The sequence below is a fragment of the Solanum pennellii genome, chromosome 11, assembly GCF_001406875.1.
Source record: "Solanum pennellii chromosome 11, SPENNV200".
Classification (NCBI taxonomy): domain Eukaryota; kingdom Viridiplantae; phylum Streptophyta; class Magnoliopsida; order Solanales; family Solanaceae; genus Solanum; species Solanum pennellii.
Genome location: NC_028647.1, coordinates 11916146 through 11936853, shown reverse-complemented (window position 1 = coordinate 11936853; position 20708 = coordinate 11916146). Strand labels below are relative to the sequence as shown.

Here is a 20708-nt window from a genome sequence, read left to right as displayed (position 1 = left end):
GAGACTAGGAACTAATAGAAACAAATTAAGGGAGATATTAGTAGACTCACACCCAAATTATGACCATATTAACTGTAGATAAAAAAAATTCAACGTAATTGATTTAAAAACTGATATAATTAGTTAAACACCACCTTATTCAAAAGATGTTAAGCTAACACAAACCTCCATTCTTGAGCATTGAGTTTAAAGCAACATATATATTACTTAAAAATTATATATATGTCAAAACTATTTAAAATACCTTTAAATTATTTTGATTTTTATAAAGTTAGTTATTTCAAGTCATTTCGAAATTAAGCAACTCGAAATTTAATTCCAATCATGGGAGGTCAAAATTGGGTGTCAACAAACTGTATAAGAAATTGCTCTGTATTCAACCTCTGTAGATGACTTAGAAATAGTTGGTTGCTTCTTTGCACGCCAAGATATAATACTTGAGCACCAGGAACACTGCATAGCCCGTCGTAGACCAGCGAGTATCGGGACAATCAACCCAATCAACATCGGACTAGGTCGTGAAAATAGAATTGGATGAAGAGGCACGCAGAAATAAACCATATGTGGGTGTACCATGCAAATATCTTAAAATACGCTTGACACAGTGCAAGTATGTAGTTTGTGGATCATGCATAAATTGAGAAACAATATTAACTGCATAGGCAATACTCGAACAAGTCATTATCAAGTATTGAAGTGCACCAACCATGCTCCTATACTCACTTGGGTCCGAAAGTAAGGTACCATCCTCAAGAGCTATACAAGTGTGATATGCAATAGGAGTACGAACAGGATTGCATGTATGCATATGAAACTTAAGAAGTAAATCAACAATGTATTTTTGTTGAGACAAATGAAGACCATGTGAGGTGCGGACAACATGAACACCAAGAAAATAATGAAGGTTACCTAGATCTTTCATTGCAAACTGATGAGAAAGATGATCTATGAATTGAACAAGAAGATCATAATACCAGCGAGAATAATATCATCAACATACAATAATAAGATAAGAATACCTAAAGAAGACTGATGAACAAACATAGACAGATCAATTTTACTACAAACGAAACCTTGGGTGAGAAGAAATGTACTAATGCGATGAAACCAAGCACGTGGTGCTTGCTTTAGACCATAACTGGCCTTAGTTAATTTACAAACATGATGTGGATAATCTGAATAAGTAAGACTAGGAGGTTGTTTCATGAAGACTCCCTCATTAAGAATACTTGATAAAAAGCATTTTTAACAACAAATTGTCGAATTGAACAACCAAAGGAAACAACAAGAGAAAGAACTACATGTACCGTAGTTGGCCGAACAAGAGGACAAAAAGTCTCATGATAATTAATACCTGGTTGCTGGTGAAATCCTTGTGTGACAAGGCGGGCTTTGTAATGCTCAATAGACCCATCTGAATTATATTTGTTACGATACACACATTTACAACCAACCAAGTTCATGTTATTGTTATAAGGAACGAGCAACCATGTTTTATATTCTAAAAGTGCATTGAATTCATCAGCCATTGCTTGCTGCCATTTCAGATTTTTGACAGATTGGGAGAAACAAGTTGGTTCAATTTCATGAGTTGTATTTAAGAAAAGAAATTGACGAGGCTTAGTGATTCGACATTTCAAACGAGTTTGCATTAGATGATTGAGAGGAGAGGGAGATGTGGACAAATTGCTACTCAAAGGCGGCACACTAGTCAAAGGAGTAGCCAAGGGGGATGAAGTATGAGGAACACTAGAGGATGAAATAGGAGCACTGAAAGGAGTATGAGGAACACTACAAGGAGGATGAGGAACACTAAAATTTGATTTATTTGAATTATTGTCGCATATAGACGAGACAACCAAAGTGGAAGAAGTTACAGGAGATATATGACACAGAGATGAAGATGTGATAGTAGGGTCAAAATGTAAAGGTGACATGACAATGAGCAGGTCGAAAGAAGCAGGATGAGAGATTGGTGTGTCACTTGGGTAAAGAACTCTAAATATGGAAATCTTAATTCATGAAAGAGCACATGTCGACTAATATAAACACGACCAGTTTTAAGATCTAGACAATGATACCCTTTATGATTAGGAGCATATCTTAAAAACACACATAGGATTGAGTTGGGGGAAAGCTTATGAGAAACACGATCAGATATATTTAGAAAACACTCACATACAAACATTTTGAGAAATGTATAATCTGGAGGTTTCTCAAAAAGCTTTTTATAGGGAGAAATTCCGTTAAAATAGGAGTAGGTAGCCGATTAATAGTGTAAACAGCATAGAAGGCAGCATTAACCCAAAATTGAGAAGGAAGTTTTTACTCGGTGAGGATAGTTCGCACAATTTCAATTATGTGTTTATAGTTTCGTTCAGCAAAGTCATTCTATTGCGGAGTGCCTGGACATGATTTGCGAAAGGCAATGTTTGAGTTAGAAAAATGTAAAAACATGGATTTATCATCAAATTTGTCGCTGCCGTCACTTTTAAAGGTTTCGATTTTACTACTAAAAAGATTCTCAACCAATTTTTGATAAGCACAGAAGTATGTGAAAACCTCACACTTATTTTTCATAGGATAGGATAGAGCCAAGTAAAATGAGAAAAATCATCCACAAATACGACATAATATTGAAAGCCTAAATTAGATAATATAGGCAATTGTCATACATCAAGTTAAATAATTTCCAAAGGGGAAGAACTACAATGATCAACTAAATTGAAAGATAAACATTGAGATTTTCCAAGACGACAAGAGACAGAACTATTGTTAAAATAATTGAGCAAACTAATTAAGTTGTTTTTCCTAAGACTATCTACGACACAAGCACCACAATGGCCCAGACAGCGGTGCCATATATATCCTGGTTGACGGAAAGCAACCAAAGCATGAGTAATGGAATGAGCAAATGAAGAGGGCTGGATAAACATCGCCTTTACTAGAAGCCTTAAGAAGAGGTTGACTCGTGACTTTGTCCTTAATAGAAGTAGACGAAGAGTCAAAATTTATGTAACAATTATTGTCAGCACATAACCTTCTAACAAAATTTAAATTATGACATGAAAGGTGGAGTGCAAATGTAAAGGACGAGATGTTGCAGATATTTAACAGTATTCAATTTTATTAATATCAAAGCAAAGTGTCATTTCCAACTAAAACACGATTGCAACTATAGTAAGAGGATGTATGTAAAAAAATTACCTTCAGATGGGGTCATATGAGCAGAGGCAATCGAGTCAAGGTACCAAGTAGCATCACTTGTTTCACCAACTGACATAATCGTAAACGACTTAGGGAGATCATTAGCAAACAAAGCATGATTGAAATAATTTGAACATTGCAATGCTTGGTGGCTGATAAAACCACAAATTTGACAAATAAGAGTCAAATGATGGGAACCTAAAACTCCTGAGGATGGAGAACATGTATTGGTGGACTGTGGCCATAAGAGACATGGGAAACACTATCAATACCTGATGTGATTTGTCCAGTAGAGTCGTCATGCAGAAAGTTGTTTGTCGTAAATATTGATGTTGTTGAAACCTGCCAGATGATCCACGACCTCGGCCTCTAGAGAATATGTATGACCCCTGCGCGCCCTCTTTGATATGAATGAGATGTACTTGAAGAGTTTGAATGTGTATTCTGAGCAGAAAAATCTTGCAGAAGAGATGGTGAATCGGGACCTTTAAAGCGCTGCAAACGTTGTTCATGTAGTAACAACTTAGAACAAAGGTACTCATACGTCAATTGTCCAGGAAAATGAGTGATAATGCCAACTACGTGTCATATTTCTTTCCTAGGCCAAGTAATACATGATCAATAAAGTCTTGATTTAAAATCGAGAATTAATAGTTGCTAAGAAATCTACAATTTGTTTTGCATCCCTCAGATATTGATCAATAAATGTAGAGTCTGCTTTACGTAGGGTGGTGAGTTGTTGTTTCAAGTCAAGTGATTTTGCTTGACTAGCATCCATGTAACGACGATTTAAAGACACCAAATATCATGAGATGTGGGCAAAAGATGGACGTCAACAAGAACCTCTCGTGATAAGGTAGCAAAAATCCATGATCTGACACTTTGATCTACTCGCAGCCATGAGCGGTATTTGGGATTAGGCTGCTGATTCCCGAAAGAATCACAAATAAATGGACTTGGAGTTTTAAAAGAGCTATCAACAAATTTAAGTAAATCATGAGAAATTAAAAGAGAGGTCAATCGAGTTCTCCACGTCAAATAGTCTTCGACAGATTGAAATTTGATTGTAACGAGAAAATTGGAGCAAAAACAGTAATATTAATAATGAGCTGAGCTTACGGGAAAACATACTTACCTGGACGGGGTCAAGGGTGATCAATAAGACCCATGGCCTAGGCTTGTGACCTCCATTGCACTTTGGAGGGGTACCTGCCTAAGGTCGGCCCAAGTGGTTGAGCTACGTCATAATTTGTTGCTATGGGGGCCTGTGTTCGCGCGGCCCCTGCTAACTATAGTTCACAACTTTTCTCTTGATGATTTCCATGTTATATATAAGATGAAGTTGGAAATATAACACGTTTTCTGGTCTTATTGCCTACACGAGTTTCTGTTTTCGAAAAAACTTACAGAAAATAAAATTTATAACATGATTATACAACTATAAATAATCTAATATCTAACTTTCTATTGATAAAACAAACGTTATTCTTAAAAATATATTATTATCATACTATATAATTTACCCCCTAAAAGAAAATAATCAATAAAACTTGCTAGTATTATAGTAAGAAAACATCACTCATCATGAGTAAAAATAAAATTACTTTCAAATGGCTAAATAAAGACATGAAAAAACTTGAAGGCAACGATAAATGAAAAAGTAAAATTTCGTTATGTATTTTTTTTAAAATGTTATGCATAATAACTCTAACACTGTTACAAAATAACGAAGATGTGATACTATAACCTGTTATCTAAGTTACTCAATCTTCTTATTTCTATAAATTAAAAAATTATTACGTATCATTCATTTATTCAAGAACTATGAGGGTCAACAATGTTAACTAGAAAATTTAACACATAATAGTGTAAGACATGTTAGATAAGCACGAGTGTGTACAGTCAGACGCTTAGCACGTAAGTCTTGCAAAACTAATGATGAAAAACTAGAAAAACAATATTCCCCCTAGATCTCCTCTGCACTTCCCCAAGGCATTCTTTGTGTAAGAATGACAGAGAACTTTCTACCTTTACAAGGACTTACCTGATTATAATGTGTAGTCTTACTATAATGGTGTTGCCCCAGAGGAAATACCTCCTATAGCGAGAATTAATTCATCCTTCGTAGCAGCGAGCGCAAAATAGAAACTCAGAAATTCTCCATAAATTGTCCATTTCGCAACACACTTTTAAATCTTAACATTTTTATATTCAATATGATCAGAAGTTCTACTCACCTAAATTCGATTTCAGAAAATTTATGAACTCCTTAACGTCTTAAAAACAAGAAAAACAATTCTACTTAGATGTTTTACCCAATCAACCTTATCCTGAAATTTTCTAGACATATCTTGCTCATATTTCTTCCAAACATAGCCGAACCTGAAAATTTCAATTCGCTACTTTCAAAATGTTCTTATCCTATATTTCTTTTAAAAGTAACTTGCCCCTAATGATAAAAATGTCGTTACAATAGACATTCACTTATCCATCGTTTGTCTCCAAATGATCAATAGTAAAAAGGTGAGTTAAATCAAGAAGGTAGTATTACTTGAATCCTCAAACAAGTGAGGTACTTATCTCTCATGTCAATTCCAATTTTTCTAGTGGCTTCTACAACCGTACTCAATTTTCAAACTTTCCAATAAAAAATAACAACCAAACTTTACAATCAACTTTTTCTTTGTACTGAAGGTCTTCATGCATCGCCTCACTAATTTACACTCCATATATCTTGCCTCACTGAATTTGTACTCCATATATTATGTCTGATCTTATTCAAACTGAAATTTTTAGTTTCCAAAATTTATCATCACATCTCTACAATTACATCAATTATACGTCTTATTAATTAGTTCTTTATATCCACAAATAGCATACACTAAAGCTCTCATCTTAAATATGTAAGATATACCAATTCATCTATCATCAAACACAAATGTAAATTGATCAAAACAAATACACTTAATTTCAATATTTAATCATAATAGATTTAAAATCAATCACAAATAAATTAAAGAGTATACCATAACGTAGTATAGCCATTATATATATAGCTTCCTTACCAAAAAATACACTACTCATTACCCAAATATTTAATCTTTTCTAAGGAATATTAAATTAATGAAACATTCTTACCGTGTATATATTTTTTACAAAAAATTAATCATATTTATTGCTCAAATGTTTAATTATTTCTAAGAAATATAATAATTATTTTTACCATGAATGTACTAAAGCAAAAACTAAATTTAGTTTGTGATATATTTAGATAATTATGATATTTGAATTAAATAATAACAATAATTAATTTAAAAATTCATAATAAATAATTATGATATTTGAATTAAATAATAACAATTATTAATTTTAAAAACTCACAAATAAATATTTAATCATAAAATAAATAAATTCATAACATCGTCCAAATAAAAATCTACGTCAAACTAAAGAGTAAAGGTAAAAAAACAATTATGATAAAAGTAAATACCTAATTCACGATCTAAAATTTTAATACCTATATATATAACCATAATTTGTAAATTATATCTATGTAATCAACTCTTAGTTTCTCAATTATGCCTCTATTTTGCTCAAAATTTAAAATCAAATCATACTCGTTTTAATCAGAATAAAATGAATTCTTAATTTTCAGTTAAATGATTAAACATCATTTAATGATATTTTGTTTTCACTTACTTAAAAAAAGACAAATTTTACGCCAGTCCAAATTAATATAATTTGATTTGATATATGGTGCAAACTTAACTAACCAAAACCAAAATCATAATGTGAACTAAGCAAAATTAAAAATATATATATAATATTTCAAAATATGATTATATTTAGCATTTTTTTTCATCATACATATCACCGAGAGAAACAGAGGATGAACTCATAAAATTATAGCTCTTCTCTAAGAGAGGACTCTTTTCCTTGTTGTTTACTCTCAATAGATACAACTTTAGGACCTTTAATTCTATCAGCAGACAATTTAGCAAATGAAATTGTAAGCACACCATTTTCAAGCTTAGCTTTCATTGTATCAATATCAGCATTTTCAGGCAAACGAAATTGTCTCCAGAACTTTCCATAACTCCTTTCAACACAATGCCAATGATTCTCTTCATCATTTTTCTCTAATTCTTTCTTCCTCTCTCCGCTCACTCTCAACACTCTGTTTTCTTCAATTTCGATCTTTATATCATCTTTCTTCAATCCAGGTACGTCTACGCTGATCACGTGTCCCTTCGCCGTCTCTTTCCAGTCGACTCTCGCGAGCAGAGTGTTTTCTAATCCAAATGGTATTTGTTCTAAAACTTTGAATGGATCAAGAAATGTATTAGCCGGATTGCTGCTTATCATTTGGTCTATGATTAGTGGTACAAGTGATGACCCATCTGCGCTTAGTGATGATACCTGAAAAATGCAAGCAATTGAAATGATGAGCAATGTTAATTTGCTGATGACCCTCATACTATATACTATGTAGTATTGATGATCTTCTTCTTCTTCTTCTTCTTTAGTGTGTGATTGATGATTTTCTATGATTGAGTTTGGGGGTTTGATTGGTGCAATTTATATAGAGAAAAAGGGGGTAATGTTTAAGAATCTTGAAAGTTCCGAAAACGTTGAGAGACTTCTTCTAAAAACTTCCAGCACCTTACAAGTTAATGGAATTTACTATACCTTTCCAGAGGTTTCTTTGTATGTCTCTGGAGAAATATCATTTCAATTATTTTTTGTTTGTTCAAATAGTCAAATAATTTAAGTTTGATATATTTATTTTGGTTTTATAAAGAATAATTTAATTTGATTTCACATGTTTTAAACATGTCATGTGAAAAAGTCGTTAAAAAAAAATAGATGATCTTTTTTGAAAAAGACTTTTTTAAAAAAGGAAAATTATTCTTTTTAAATGGAGAGAGTATAATTTTTTAAAATAAATATTTATAAACTATGTAAAATGTATAATTAAGTCACATATAATTTAAAGATATATGAAAAACTTGTTAGAACAAATGAACAAGAATGATAAAATTACAAGGAATACAAAATAAAACTTGCTTGGCTTAGAGACACGTTAATACGTTTCTTGAAGATAGTTGAAGTCTCTCCCACGAGCAATCGGAAGAATAAATAACAACTCTATCTTCGGGATTCAATTAAGCCACAAAACAAGTAGCATTCAAGAATGTTGCTCTTCTATTCTTGAATTGGTGATTTCACCTTTTGATTAATGTCTCACAAGTGTTTTCAAGGGAAAGTACTTTTGTTTGAATGCTTATCTTTTTCAACCAAAAGAAACTCAATTTATAGGATAAAAAATTTTGCAAGAAAAAGATTTTTAATTAATAGAATTTATTAGATTCATGTATTGGAAACAAAAAACTTATCTTTCAAAAATCCGTAACGTAGAATTAAAAAAAACTTCTTGCAAATATTTATGACATAGAATTAAAGTAAATGAATGTTACAACTCACATTCATATATTTGTTATTTCAAAATGTATGGATTTGTTTCAAAATTAATTGAAACACTAACTCTTACCTTGAATATTTCTAGATGTCAACTTGCTCATAATTCGTCCAAACATAGCCTAACCTGAAATGTTCAATTCGCTACTCTCAAAATTTTCTTGTCCGCTTTCTTTTAAAAGTAATTCACCCCTAAGGATTTAAAAAGTCATTACAAGATGCCAATTTATCCATCATTCCTCTCCAAATGATCAATATTAAAAAATGTGAGCTAAATCATGAAGAGAGTATTACCTAATCCTCTAATAACGGGTACTTGTCCTCAATTTTCAAACTTCTCAATCAAGAATAACAACCAACTCGCTCTTGTACCGAAGGTCCTATGTAGGGGTGTTAAAAATAAATCCAAACATAGGTAATCCACCCAGAATTTTAAGGGTTGGACTCATGATAATTTGAATTTGGTTCAATCTCAACTCATTCAAGCCTAACCTAATTGAAGAGAATCCTCAATTAAACCCAATTCAATATCCAATTTCAATCTGTTTTAAAAATTTTTACTAAGATATATTCCGATATTAAATGTATGAATTATTATCTATTTAACATTTTTAAGACTTGTCTATCTATTTGTTACTTTTTTTTAGAAAAATCTTGAGCGAAAATTCAAATTGTGATTATGAAAGTTAAGTATCACTATGTTAAAATTATTAAGATTAATTGAATCAAATTAGGTGGGTCAAGACCCAACCCGTTTATAGACATTTGAACCCAACTCATTTGAGCCAAAAGTAAACTTGGGTGGGTCAAGACCCAACCCAATTTCTGTCTCAACCCATTTTAATGTCTCTAATTTCAACTCAACCTGCCCATTTGACACTCCTAGTCCTATGCATCGCCTCACGGAATTATTTCTAAGAAATATAATAATTTTTTTACTAGGAATATTTTAAGCAAAAACTAATATTTAGTTGTGGTATGTTAGAAAATTATGATATTTGAATTGAATAATAACAATAATTAATTTTTTAAACTCATAAATAAATATTTAATCATAAAATAAATAAATTCATTACATTATCCAAATAAAAATTCATATCAAACTAAAGAGTAAAGGGGGAAAAACAATTATCATAAAAAAAACAACCTAAATCACGATCTAAAAGTAAATACCTATGTATATAATTATAATTTTTAAATTATATATATGTAATCAACTCTTAATTTTTCAATTATGCCCTCTATTTTGCTCAACATTTTAAAATCAAATGATACTATGTCGTTTTAATCAGAATTAAACGAATTCTTAATTTTCAATTATGCCTCTGTTAAAGAATCTTTTACTGATATTTTATTCACTTACTTTATTAAAAAAAAAAGAAGGCAAATTTAAAACCAAACCAAATTAATTTGATTTGATATATGGTGCAAACTAAACTAATTAAAACCAAAACCATAATGTGAACTAAAGTATATATATATATATAAAAAAAAATATTTCGAAATACGATTACATTTAGCATTTTTTTCATCACATATCACATACCAAAATATTAGAAAACATCAAATTAAACCAGAGGAGAAGAGAAAACTCATAAAAAATCAGAGCTCTTCTCTAACAGAGGACTCTTTTCCTTCTTGTTTATTCTCAATGAAGAAAATGGATGGATGAGCAGACAGAATTAAGCTCTTCTTGAAAGCAAGGTATCTGCCTAGCTACTGTTACCTCTTGAACAACAATATTTTTTATCAGATATGTGAAGACCCTTTAAACAAATTTTGATTATTATGGCACATAATATAAATGTTTATTTCTAGTGTCTGGATCGATGTATGTTTGAGCTAAGGCATAAGGATAATTTTTTTCAATTGTTCTCTAGATAGTTGTTGTTTCAGAGCGTGATTTTGATGCTTCTTGTATGTTTTTGATTCTTTGTTTGGATTTTGAATATGAGCATGTGTATATTACATTAAAGTGTTTGAATATAGGCTACCTTAATTTTTCTTTTCCTATTTCCAAAAAGAAAGTAAATGACAGTTTGAGTTATTCTCTCCCACATTAGCATCTAAGAGAAAATTGGAGCAAAAAATAGTAATATTAATAATGAGCTGAGCTTACAGGAAAACATACTTACCTGGACGGGGTCAATGGGCGATCAATAAGACCCATGGCCTAGGCTTGTGACCTCCATTGCACTTTGGAGGGGTGCCTGCTTAAGGTCGGCCCAAGTGGTCGAGCCTACGTCATAATTTGTTGCTATGGGGGCCTGCGTTCGCGCGGCCCCTGCCAATGATAGTCCACAACTTTTCTCATTGATGATTTTCATCTTACTGGAATGAGAGGTAAAACATCAATCTACGTCTAAAATTGAGATATTGAGATTCTGGGCTTTGATGCGAATGATTCCTTCTTTCTACCTTGAGGGTGAAGCTCTTGCCTGGTTCAATAGCTATATTTGGAATGGATGCATTTTAAGGTTAAATTTGCTAGCGTTTTCACCAACAGCGAGGTGTCGGACCGTCTAGCTAATACTCCCAGTTGCCTGATGTTTTCTGATAAGAACGAAACATCATCTCAAGGTTCTTGATAATGTGATAAGTGTCCAAAAGAGTAACGCACTTTAGGATATCACCAAAATAGATAAAAATACTACTAGCAGCAACATAAGGAACCTGTGGCATATTTTGTAAAAGCAACTGGTGCCTATGCCTAGCAGGAGCTGCAATTCCCTTCTCACCTCGAAATACCGATGACTAGTGTTAGAAGCTCACCTTCCACCAATTATCTCCGTTGGAACTGATATCAACTAATTACAATCATGTTCTTTTTGATTTACAATAAAACTCTTTGACATTCTCAAATGGAGTTCAATTATAACTTTCCCTGCTACCATACACTTGTTCAAGAGGATAACAAAAACTAGCAGTACCTTAGCCATGATATAATCTATGACATGCAGCCCACTCGACAATCTCAATGAACCCATAAATGTGTAGCCTACAGAAGGGTGCTCAACCTGAACCTTCATCAATATCCAATCCTTAATATGTTACTTTCCACTCCAGTAACATGGTAGCAAGCACAATCATATAGCGAGCATTTAAAACTGACGTGTGCTTGAAGTTGGCCACCAAAACCTCATGTCGTACATCATAATAATAGCCGACTGTTGTATATGCAATTGAAGGACATGTGAACAGAATGCTGTTATAGATAATGGAGCACTCAATGGAGAAGTAGGAATTTACAAACCATGATTGTCCAGGATCCCACACTCTACTCATAGAGTTTGAATACACAATCGACAAATTCTTGTCAGCAGAGCCCAACAATAGCAATTCCTCCACATTGTACATTGTATAACTTGTTAGAAACCTGAACTCGAAACCTGTTCCTGGACCCCAGACATGAGGATCCCCTGCAGTCGCGGGAATGCTTACAGCAAGGAAGTTAGTTGCAGGAAAAATAGTCCGTTACATAGAGTCCTATTAGCAAATAATGTCAAGTTATTTCACCTTTGTCCTAGTCTTTAGGGAAGTAGTTTGTCATGGCTTTACTTCTTAATTTAGGAGTTAGTGGTTCCACTATTTTTAGGTTCAAACGTTGTGTAATTGTCATATAAAATCTGCAGTTGCAGAGCACTAAAAAAGGTAGCAAAGTAGTTCCCTTTCTTCTCAACGTTTCGACTCGTTTCTCAGTTTTTGTTTACTGTTGTTTCATTATCTTGCTTCTGTTCACAGTTAGTAGCAGGAAAAAATGGAAATTGTCAGCAAAATATATTCACCATTGAAACCCTCAACAGATTTTCCATTTTCAGCTTCAAGATATACTTCAACATAATGCATTTCACTTGTCGCAATGGAAATCTCATTTTCCATAAAAGAGTTAACAAGACATAAAGCTTCAATAAGCTTTTTCCCCTGGAACAATATTTATTCCTTTTGCAAATCAATGCACCAGTATCAACCTCGTCACTTATCACAATAGACATAGCCAGACAGTCGCACTTTCAGTGAACACCTATACAAGAAAACAAGTACACTCCTGCCTAGTATCAACCCAAATGCATTTGCATAAGCAAAAGTCAAGGCAAGGCGACACTTCGTTTCGGTTACCCCAACAAACTTCTTCAAGGGAATTATGCCAATAGGGAATCAAGCAAAGCCATAAAGTATCGGTTAGTGAGTCGGGCACTTGCATTACATATCACAGTTCCTTGGCAAGTAAGAGAAACCAGCAACCCAGATGTATTCCGTAGTGGGAACTTTTTATAGAGTTAGCTTGGTTCACAACAGATATGTGAAAGACCCTTTAAACAAGTTTTGATTATTATTGCAGTTCATATAAATGTTTATTTAGAGTGTCTGGATCGATGTATGTTTGAGCTAAGGCATACCGATAAATTTATTTCAATTGTTTGTATGTTCTTAATTCTTTGTTTGCATCTGGATATGAGCATGTGTATTACATTACAGTGTTTGAATATAGGCTACCTTAATTTTTCTTCTCCTATTTGCGAAAGTAAATGACATTTTAAGTTATTCTCTCCCACATTAGCATTTAAGAGAAAAATTGGAGCAAAAATAGAAATATTAATAATGGGCTGAGCTTCTGAAATACATACTTACCTGGACGGGGTCAATGGGCGATCAATAAGACCCATGGCCTAGGCTTGTGACCTCCATTGCACTTTGGAGGGGTGCCTGCCTAAGGTCGGCCCAAGTGGTCGAGCCTACGTCATAATTTGTTGCTATGGGGGCTTGCGTTCGCGCAGCCCCTGCCAATTATATAGTTCACAACTTTTCTCTTGATAGATTTCCATGTTACTGGAATGAGAGGTAAAACATTCTTTGTCGTACACAAGTATAGATGAAGTTGGAGATATAACACGCTTCTTGGTCTTATTGTCTACACGAGTTTCTGTTGTTTCCGAAAAAACTTATAGAAAATAAATTTTATAACATAATTATAAAAAAACATCACTCCATCATGAATAAAAATAAAATTACTTTCAAATGGCTAAATAAAAACATGAAGGCAATGATAAGTGAAAAAATAAAATTTCGTTATTTATTTTTTTAAAAAATGTTACGCATAATAACTCTGACACTGTTACAAAATAATGAAGATGTGATATTATAACTTGTTATTTGAGTTACTCAATCTTCGTATTTCTATAAATTAAAAAATCATTAAGTATCATTTATTTATTAAAGAATTATGAGGGTCAACAATGTTAACTAGAAAATTTAACACATAATTGTGTAAGACATGTTAGATGAGCCCCGAGTGTGTACAATCGAACACTTTGGACGTAAGTCTTGCTAAACTAATAATGAAAAACTAGAAAAAAAATAATCTCCCTAGATCACCTCTGCACTTCCCCGAGGCATTCTTTGCGTAAGAATAGACACTTGTAGAAAACTTTCTACCTTTACAAGGACTTACCTGATTATAATGTAATCTTACTATAACGGTGTTGCGTCAGAGGAAATACCTCCTATAGCGAGAATTAATTAATTTGTTGGGATTTAATTAATAATGAGTGGTAGTGGATTGATTTATAAATTATACCAATAAGTTAAATTATAATAAATAGTTGAGTGCCACATATTTAAAAATATATATAAATAGTTTAAATTTTAAACCGTTAAATAAGTGGTCAATTTTGAACCCAAAGGTGGATGACAAGGATATTTTGGAGCCAATAGGTGGGTAAGAAGGGTATTTTGGAGCCAATAGGTGGATGGAGGGTAATTTTGTACAGTTTACAATAGTTTGAGGGTATTTTAGGTCTTTTTCTGTTTTAATTAAGGACTTGAATGTATGATAATGTACTTCTATAGACATTTTCGCCTCAAATTTTTAGAAACACTCATTTGTAGTAGCTTTCTTGTTGTGCATTAGTAATGGAGCGCGTTTATTAATCGAGTGTGGTTTATTTAGTAATGGGTGGGTAGTAGATTGGTTAATAAATTATATTAATAAGTTAAATTATAACATATAGTTGAGCGTCGTGTATTAACAAATATTTAAATAGTGTACATTTAAAATCGTTAAATAAGTGGTTAATTTTGAACTCAAAGGTGGATGAGAAGGGTATTTTGGAGTCAATAGGTGGATGAGAAGGGTATTTTGAAGCCAATAGGTGGATGAAGGTAATTTTGTACCTTTTCCGATACTTCAAGGATACTTTAGCCCTTTTTCATTTAAATTGTTATCCGTTTTTAATGGTTATTGATTTACGGTTTATGTTGTGATTTAACTTTTTTTAAAATTCTTTTTTAGTGGTTTGAAGCTTTTTTTCTTAACAACTTAATTAATAACTCATAGTAAATTAATAAACTATAGTTATATTATTATTCTTGATTTGTTGTCTTAAACACTTGTTATTCTACAATATGTCCGTGTTTACTTTTGTTCAAATTACAATATGTCAATTTATGTGCATAGTTCATTTACTTTGTCAACTCATTTTTCAAGCGTCTTTTAGTAATATTTTGTGTTAGATTTGAAGGGTTAAAAGGATAACTAAATCATCAATAACAATTAATAATCAATAACTGAATAATTGATAATTCAATCTTTTAATAATTTAATAACGATTTAATATGTCTATAAATCGACAATCCATACGTCATAAAATCAATAAGCTTCAGAATTGATCCGAAATCATCGATAAGTGGCCCCTAATTAAAACTAATGTAAAACCAGATATTTCGAGGAGGCGAGGACCTTCAAGATTAAATAGAAAATCTGTAATTGACAGTGAAGTAGTGTTTTGGGAAAATAATATTTTTAGTGTAGGCATAAAAAACCTCTCCAAATTAATATTCGATAAATTAATAAGTTCTTTAAGATAATATTCTTTCCGATTTTGACTTGAGCCAACAGAAAAAAAATTAATGATTTATAATATATTTCTATTAATATTATAAATTAATATTTTTTTAAATTACAAAATATCTATAAAAAATTTAGTGAAATATGATTTATAGTGTTCTTCTTGTATTAACAAAAGTTAAATCTAATTATAACGCAAATCAAACTTTTCTTATTACATCTAAAACTTTTGGTGTTGTCTTTTAGAAACTGAAGCAAAAAAATTGTGGAGAGTTCTAAACTTGATAAGTGTCTCCTTACATCATCATCCACATTATTCATTTTTTCCTGAACTTTGACCATCTGAATATATGTATCATTTTCATCCGAGTAATCTAATAGGCTATTAACATTCATTTTATTGATTGAGATTATTATTCGTGACCTCATGAATATCATTTTATACAAGAGGTTTCATTTAAATCGATGCTTCAATTTTGCAACCGATATAATCAAAATTAATCTTTATTGAATCTCAGAAACACTCTTTAAATATTAATTTATCGATTAAATAATATTTCATGATATTTTATTGTATAATAATCATCGTATCACAATACTTGGTATCATTCAAGAAAAGTTGACGGAGTACTAATATAAAATTGTCCCTTTTCCTTTTTTAATATAAACTAAATACTAATGGAGGAGGAAGAAGAAACCTTCCGTATAAGTCTTTCCTAAAAGTAATAGGAGAAGAAAATTATTATTATTAATTAGTCCCTACTTATTATAATTTCTAAAAATGAGTTACTTAAACGCGTCAAATTATACTATATAACTATATAATATGGCAAAACATATTATTATATGGTTTAGTTGTTATTGTTTGAGAGCAAATATAATTCACTTTGCTCATTCAAGTCAGGTAACTTTTATTCTCTCTCTTTTTTTTTTTGTTTGACGTTTCAAATTTTGTAGTTATATATTGTTCACTATTTGATTATTTAAACTTCATCGATTCCGTACTCCTAAGAGATTTGGACTCAGTGAGACTCGTAGGGCCCATAGAAAAAGTCCTTTTCATTATTTCATTGACGGATTTTCAAGATGAACAAATATTTATTTTAGTATAATTCTCTTTTTCCTATATATAGTGTCTGTTTTCAATCGTAATTTTTCTTTAATTTAAATAATTATGTGTATTTTCTTGGACTGCAGACAAAATGGGAAGATCAAAAATCAAAATGGAACTTATTGAAGATCACAAGAAGAGGAAGTCTACTTTGGTAAATCGAAAAGCTGGCTTAGTCAAGAAAATCTCACAACTCTCAATACTTTGTGACATCAAAGCAAGCATGATCATATCTGAAGGAAATTATAATTATCAAATTTGGCCAAATGATTCAAATGACGTTCAAGAGCTAATAAATCTCTACAAAAATCAGTCACAGGATGGGCGGACTAAGAGGGGTAAGACCTTGTCCAACTTCTTCAAAAATGATGAAAAGAAAAACAATGAGTTCAAAGTAGAAAAGTATCCTACTTGGGATTCAAGATTTGGCTATTTATCTCAAAAAGAATTACAAAATCTTGTTGATGTTGTAGAGAAAAGGATTGAGAAGGCAAAGGGAAAAATCGAATCGTTGAAGAGCATGAATGATCAAGATCCAAATATTGGAAGTTCCTCGTTTTCTCATCAACAACAAATATGGGACAACAACAACTTGATGAACCAAACTACTCAATGGCCTTTTTCTTATGTGAATCCTTTTACTCACCACGATAACTTCTTTCAAGCAAATATTCCAATTAGTGGTGCAAATTCAATGGGCGCAGGAGTGGATAATGGACTTCTTACTATCGATGATTATCAATTTAACAACACAGATTATTCTACGATGATTGAGACAGAAAATTGTTTGGTGAATAATGGAATGGGTTCAAGTTCAATACTGCATCCTATGATGAATAATGGAATTGATTCAAGTTCAACAATGGAGTACCCTTTCATATACAATGGCTATACTCATATGCCTTGTGGATTTCAGTAACATCATACTGTCCTTGGAGGGTATATTCCATAAATATCATGTAGTTGAGTAGAATAATTTCCTTAATTAAGGAAATACTGTGCATTCAATGAGTTCAATTTTCTTTTTTGAGAAAAATATTTTGTATATTATTTCTAATCTGTTTCAGATTCTATTTCTTTACTGATTTTAAGTTTCTAGTTTTAAAAATAATCCTCAATCTTTAATTTGTTGTTTCTTACAAAGTTATTGTTCTAAATATCTCGGGAATACCAAATGAACAAGTCTGTTAATAAGAGAGAGTTTCATAGAACTGTGTCGACAAATTTCTTCTAATCAACCTTGTTCTCTTTATACACACAATTACACGAGAGACCCTTATGGTAAGTGTAATTAATGGACGACATGTATATACATATCGTGGCACACATACATACTAGTTATACAATAACAAATAAGGGATTTAGAGGCACTAGTTAATTGTCGTTAGATTACATGTAGCGACAATCATAATATGTGTATTTATATTCAACAATCTACTCGTTATGTCCATTTAAAGAGGTAGTTGAAGAGTAGGCGTGAGTTATCTGTGCAAAAAAACTATTTGCAACCTCAATCCACATAGTGTGTGGGAAGTGTTTTGTTGTATAATAACTTTCTTTATTGTAACTTCTTATGTTCTTTATCTCTTAATAACAGGGCCGAGTCATTTAACATGGGTGATCCACAATCCATATTTTAATAAGGAAAAATTACATAAATTAATATATTTAAAAAATAATTACTGATTTAGCGATAATTTTTGTTTATTACCATCTATAGCAATGCTTTGTTAATCTTTAATATGTATTAAAAGTGAATTATGTATGCAATATATATGAATTATAATTGTGTTTTTGAAATATATCATGTTTATTTGGTAAAAAATTGTCACATTGTATTATAAGTGTATTAAAATGTGTGATAAATGTATTATTCATCATTAAAATTTATATTATATGTGAATAATAAATTGTTCTTTGTAATATGTATTAAACTTGTATTATAAATGAATTAAAAGTGATCAAGTGAGATAAAAATATTGTTGCTATAAATGGTAAATATTTTTTTATCATAGTATATTTATGTAAATTTCCCTTTTAATAACTACTACTGACAAATAGTTCACTCGATTTATGAGCATCAAGAACTATGATATTCTAAAAATTACTAAGATTATACAAACGCTTAATGTACGAACAATCACATGTGAAAGCAACTCACTACTAACTTGAGGATATTGTTATACTTGTAGTACTCTAAATATCGATCTAACCATATTTCGACTTGTGATCAATCTATATATACCGATAGAAAATAAATAGTCACTCAAAACAAGTACATGTTCGAGAATCATTAAACGACTCCTCATCAATCTCGACTCCTTTCAATATGTACAACAATTCAATTAGGGAAGGTTATTTCACTATACTTTTTACCAGGGACAGGGCCTACCATAAGAATATTTGTTTTATTGGGCGATAGCTCTGAAAAGACAAATTGCTTATATTTTCTTTCATCTCAGTACGGTCGGAAGGAGCTAATTGAAACTCCTCCGGTTGAATAAGAACAACCCCGACGTTCGACCCTCCTTTTTTACCATTAGCAAGAACCTGTTTCAGTTGTATATCATAAGGAATTCGGACAACCGAAAGAGACATAACTTTGTGCTTTGTTGATTTACTATGTGATGATTTTGTCGAACAAGTCAGAAGTTGTGGTATTTATTTCACTCAAGATTGGGTCTCTTTACCAGGTGTTCTACCTCACGTTTGGCATATGCCTGCTCTAATGACTCGGAAAATGGAAAGATATGTACAATTTATACGTTTCGTCATCACTTTGTGGAAAATCATTATGTATGAATATGTTAGATACAATTGACTCGATTGGTGAAATAGTATCCCCCCCCCCAAAAAACATGGTTTTTTTTACCGACGCACAAAGAAATTATTTTGTTGCAATGAATAAGATATTGAGAAATTCCTTCAAATTGGAGAGAAAGTTTCCTTTCATCCGGCTCAAGTAGGTACACCAAATAAGGAAAGGCGTTTTCAAACTCTTTAAAATCCCCTTTCACTACTTCAATATCTAGTTATCTAATTACTCATCCTCTAAAGAAGAGGCAAACTTGAGTTCATATTTAACTTTATATGGACAATTACATTTGACACACTCATGGTAAGTGTAATGGATGACATTTGTATACATATTAAATTATAAATTTTAGTTATCTTTTATTTCTAATAGAATCTATCTGTTTCATATCAACTTCTTTCACCATTGGTGTTATTGAATATTACATTTTTCCCTCTCTAGGACTTGTGTTCTGAAGTAGTAAACATGTATGTCGCATATCATCGGTGAATCCTTGAACCCGTCTTTTCTGCCGGAAACAGGGGACATTTAGAGAATCATGGCGTTGCAAAACATAAGGTCTCCACCATAGCGGAAAACAACAAGGAAGCAGCCATATCCTTTATGGACATGCTTATCGATCACCCTATTCAAATATAGAAGAAAACCAACACTCACCAGCAGTGGTGGACCCAAGACTTTCATTCAAGGGGTTCGATAAATAAAAGTATAAACATGTAAACAAGCCAACAAAACAAAACTTCAAGGAAGTAGTACACTACAAGAAAACTGTTAATTACAAAGGGATTTTTTTGAGAATTAGTATCAAAATTTGCAGGAAAATAAGATTCCTGCGGATTTTCATACTAATCCCCAGGAAAATCCTCATGTAATTATTAATTTTTTTATTAGTGGTAGTATATAGTTTTGTGGCGGACCCTTGAATTTTTTTGGGTTTAAAACCACACTTTTAGCGGGTTTTAAAAAATTAAAAAACTAAAAAAACGTGAAAAACAAAATTGAAACTAAGAAAGAAAAAAAAATAAAAGGCTAACAAAGGGATTCAAACCCTCGACATGGAGCTTAATTTCAAAGAACCTGCTGCTGGGCTATATATATATACATATATATATATATATACATATATATACATACATATATATATATACACACATATATATACATATATATATATACATATATATATATATATATATATATATATATATATATATATAGACATATATATACATATATATATATATATATATATA

General features: G+C 31.6%; 2 protein-coding genes and 3 non-coding genes across 5 annotated transcripts; 4 read left to right on the top strand and 1 right to left on the bottom strand.

Moving 5' to 3' along the window:
* The first annotated feature begins 4334 nt into the window (after positions 1–4334).
* LOC114074972 lies at positions 4335–4493 on the top strand. Its single transcript, XR_003575351.1, has one exon. It is a non-coding gene; the product is annotated as a U1 spliceosomal RNA (small nuclear RNA).
* A 2535-nt stretch (positions 4494–7028) lies between these two features.
* LOC107004158 (22.7 kDa class IV heat shock protein) lies at positions 7029–7918 on the bottom strand. The gene has a single exon (XM_015202397.2). It carries the CDS (start codon positions 7681–7683, stop codon positions 7111–7113), a length of 573 nt encoding a protein of 190 aa, XP_015057883.1. The 5' UTR covers positions 7684–7918; the 3' UTR covers positions 7029–7110.
* A 2894-nt stretch (positions 7919–10812) lies between these two features.
* Positions 10813–10973, top strand: LOC114074968. The gene has a single exon (XR_003575347.1). It is a non-coding gene; the product is annotated as a U1 spliceosomal RNA (small nuclear RNA).
* A 2333-nt stretch (positions 10974–13306) lies between these two features.
* LOC114074967 lies at positions 13307–13467 on the top strand. Its single transcript, XR_003575346.1, has one exon. It is a non-coding gene; the product is annotated as a U1 spliceosomal RNA (small nuclear RNA).
* A 3264-nt stretch (positions 13468–16731) lies between these two features.
* Positions 16732–17559, top strand: LOC107004409 (floral homeotic protein PMADS 2-like). The gene has a single exon (XM_015202609.1). The coding sequence runs from the start codon at positions 16732–16734 to the stop codon at positions 17557–17559; it is 828 nt and encodes a 275-aa protein (XP_015058095.1).
* Positions 17560–20708: the final 3149 nt, after the last annotated feature.

Coding starts and splice junctions, on each gene's coding strand:
- LOC107004158 (XM_015202397.2), bottom strand. CDS start 7,683: ATGAGGGTCATCAGCAAATTAACATTGCTCATCATTTCAATTGCTTGC.
- LOC107004409 (XM_015202609.1), top strand. CDS start 16,732: ATGGGAAGATCAAAAATCAAAATGGAACTTATTGAAGATCACAAGAAG.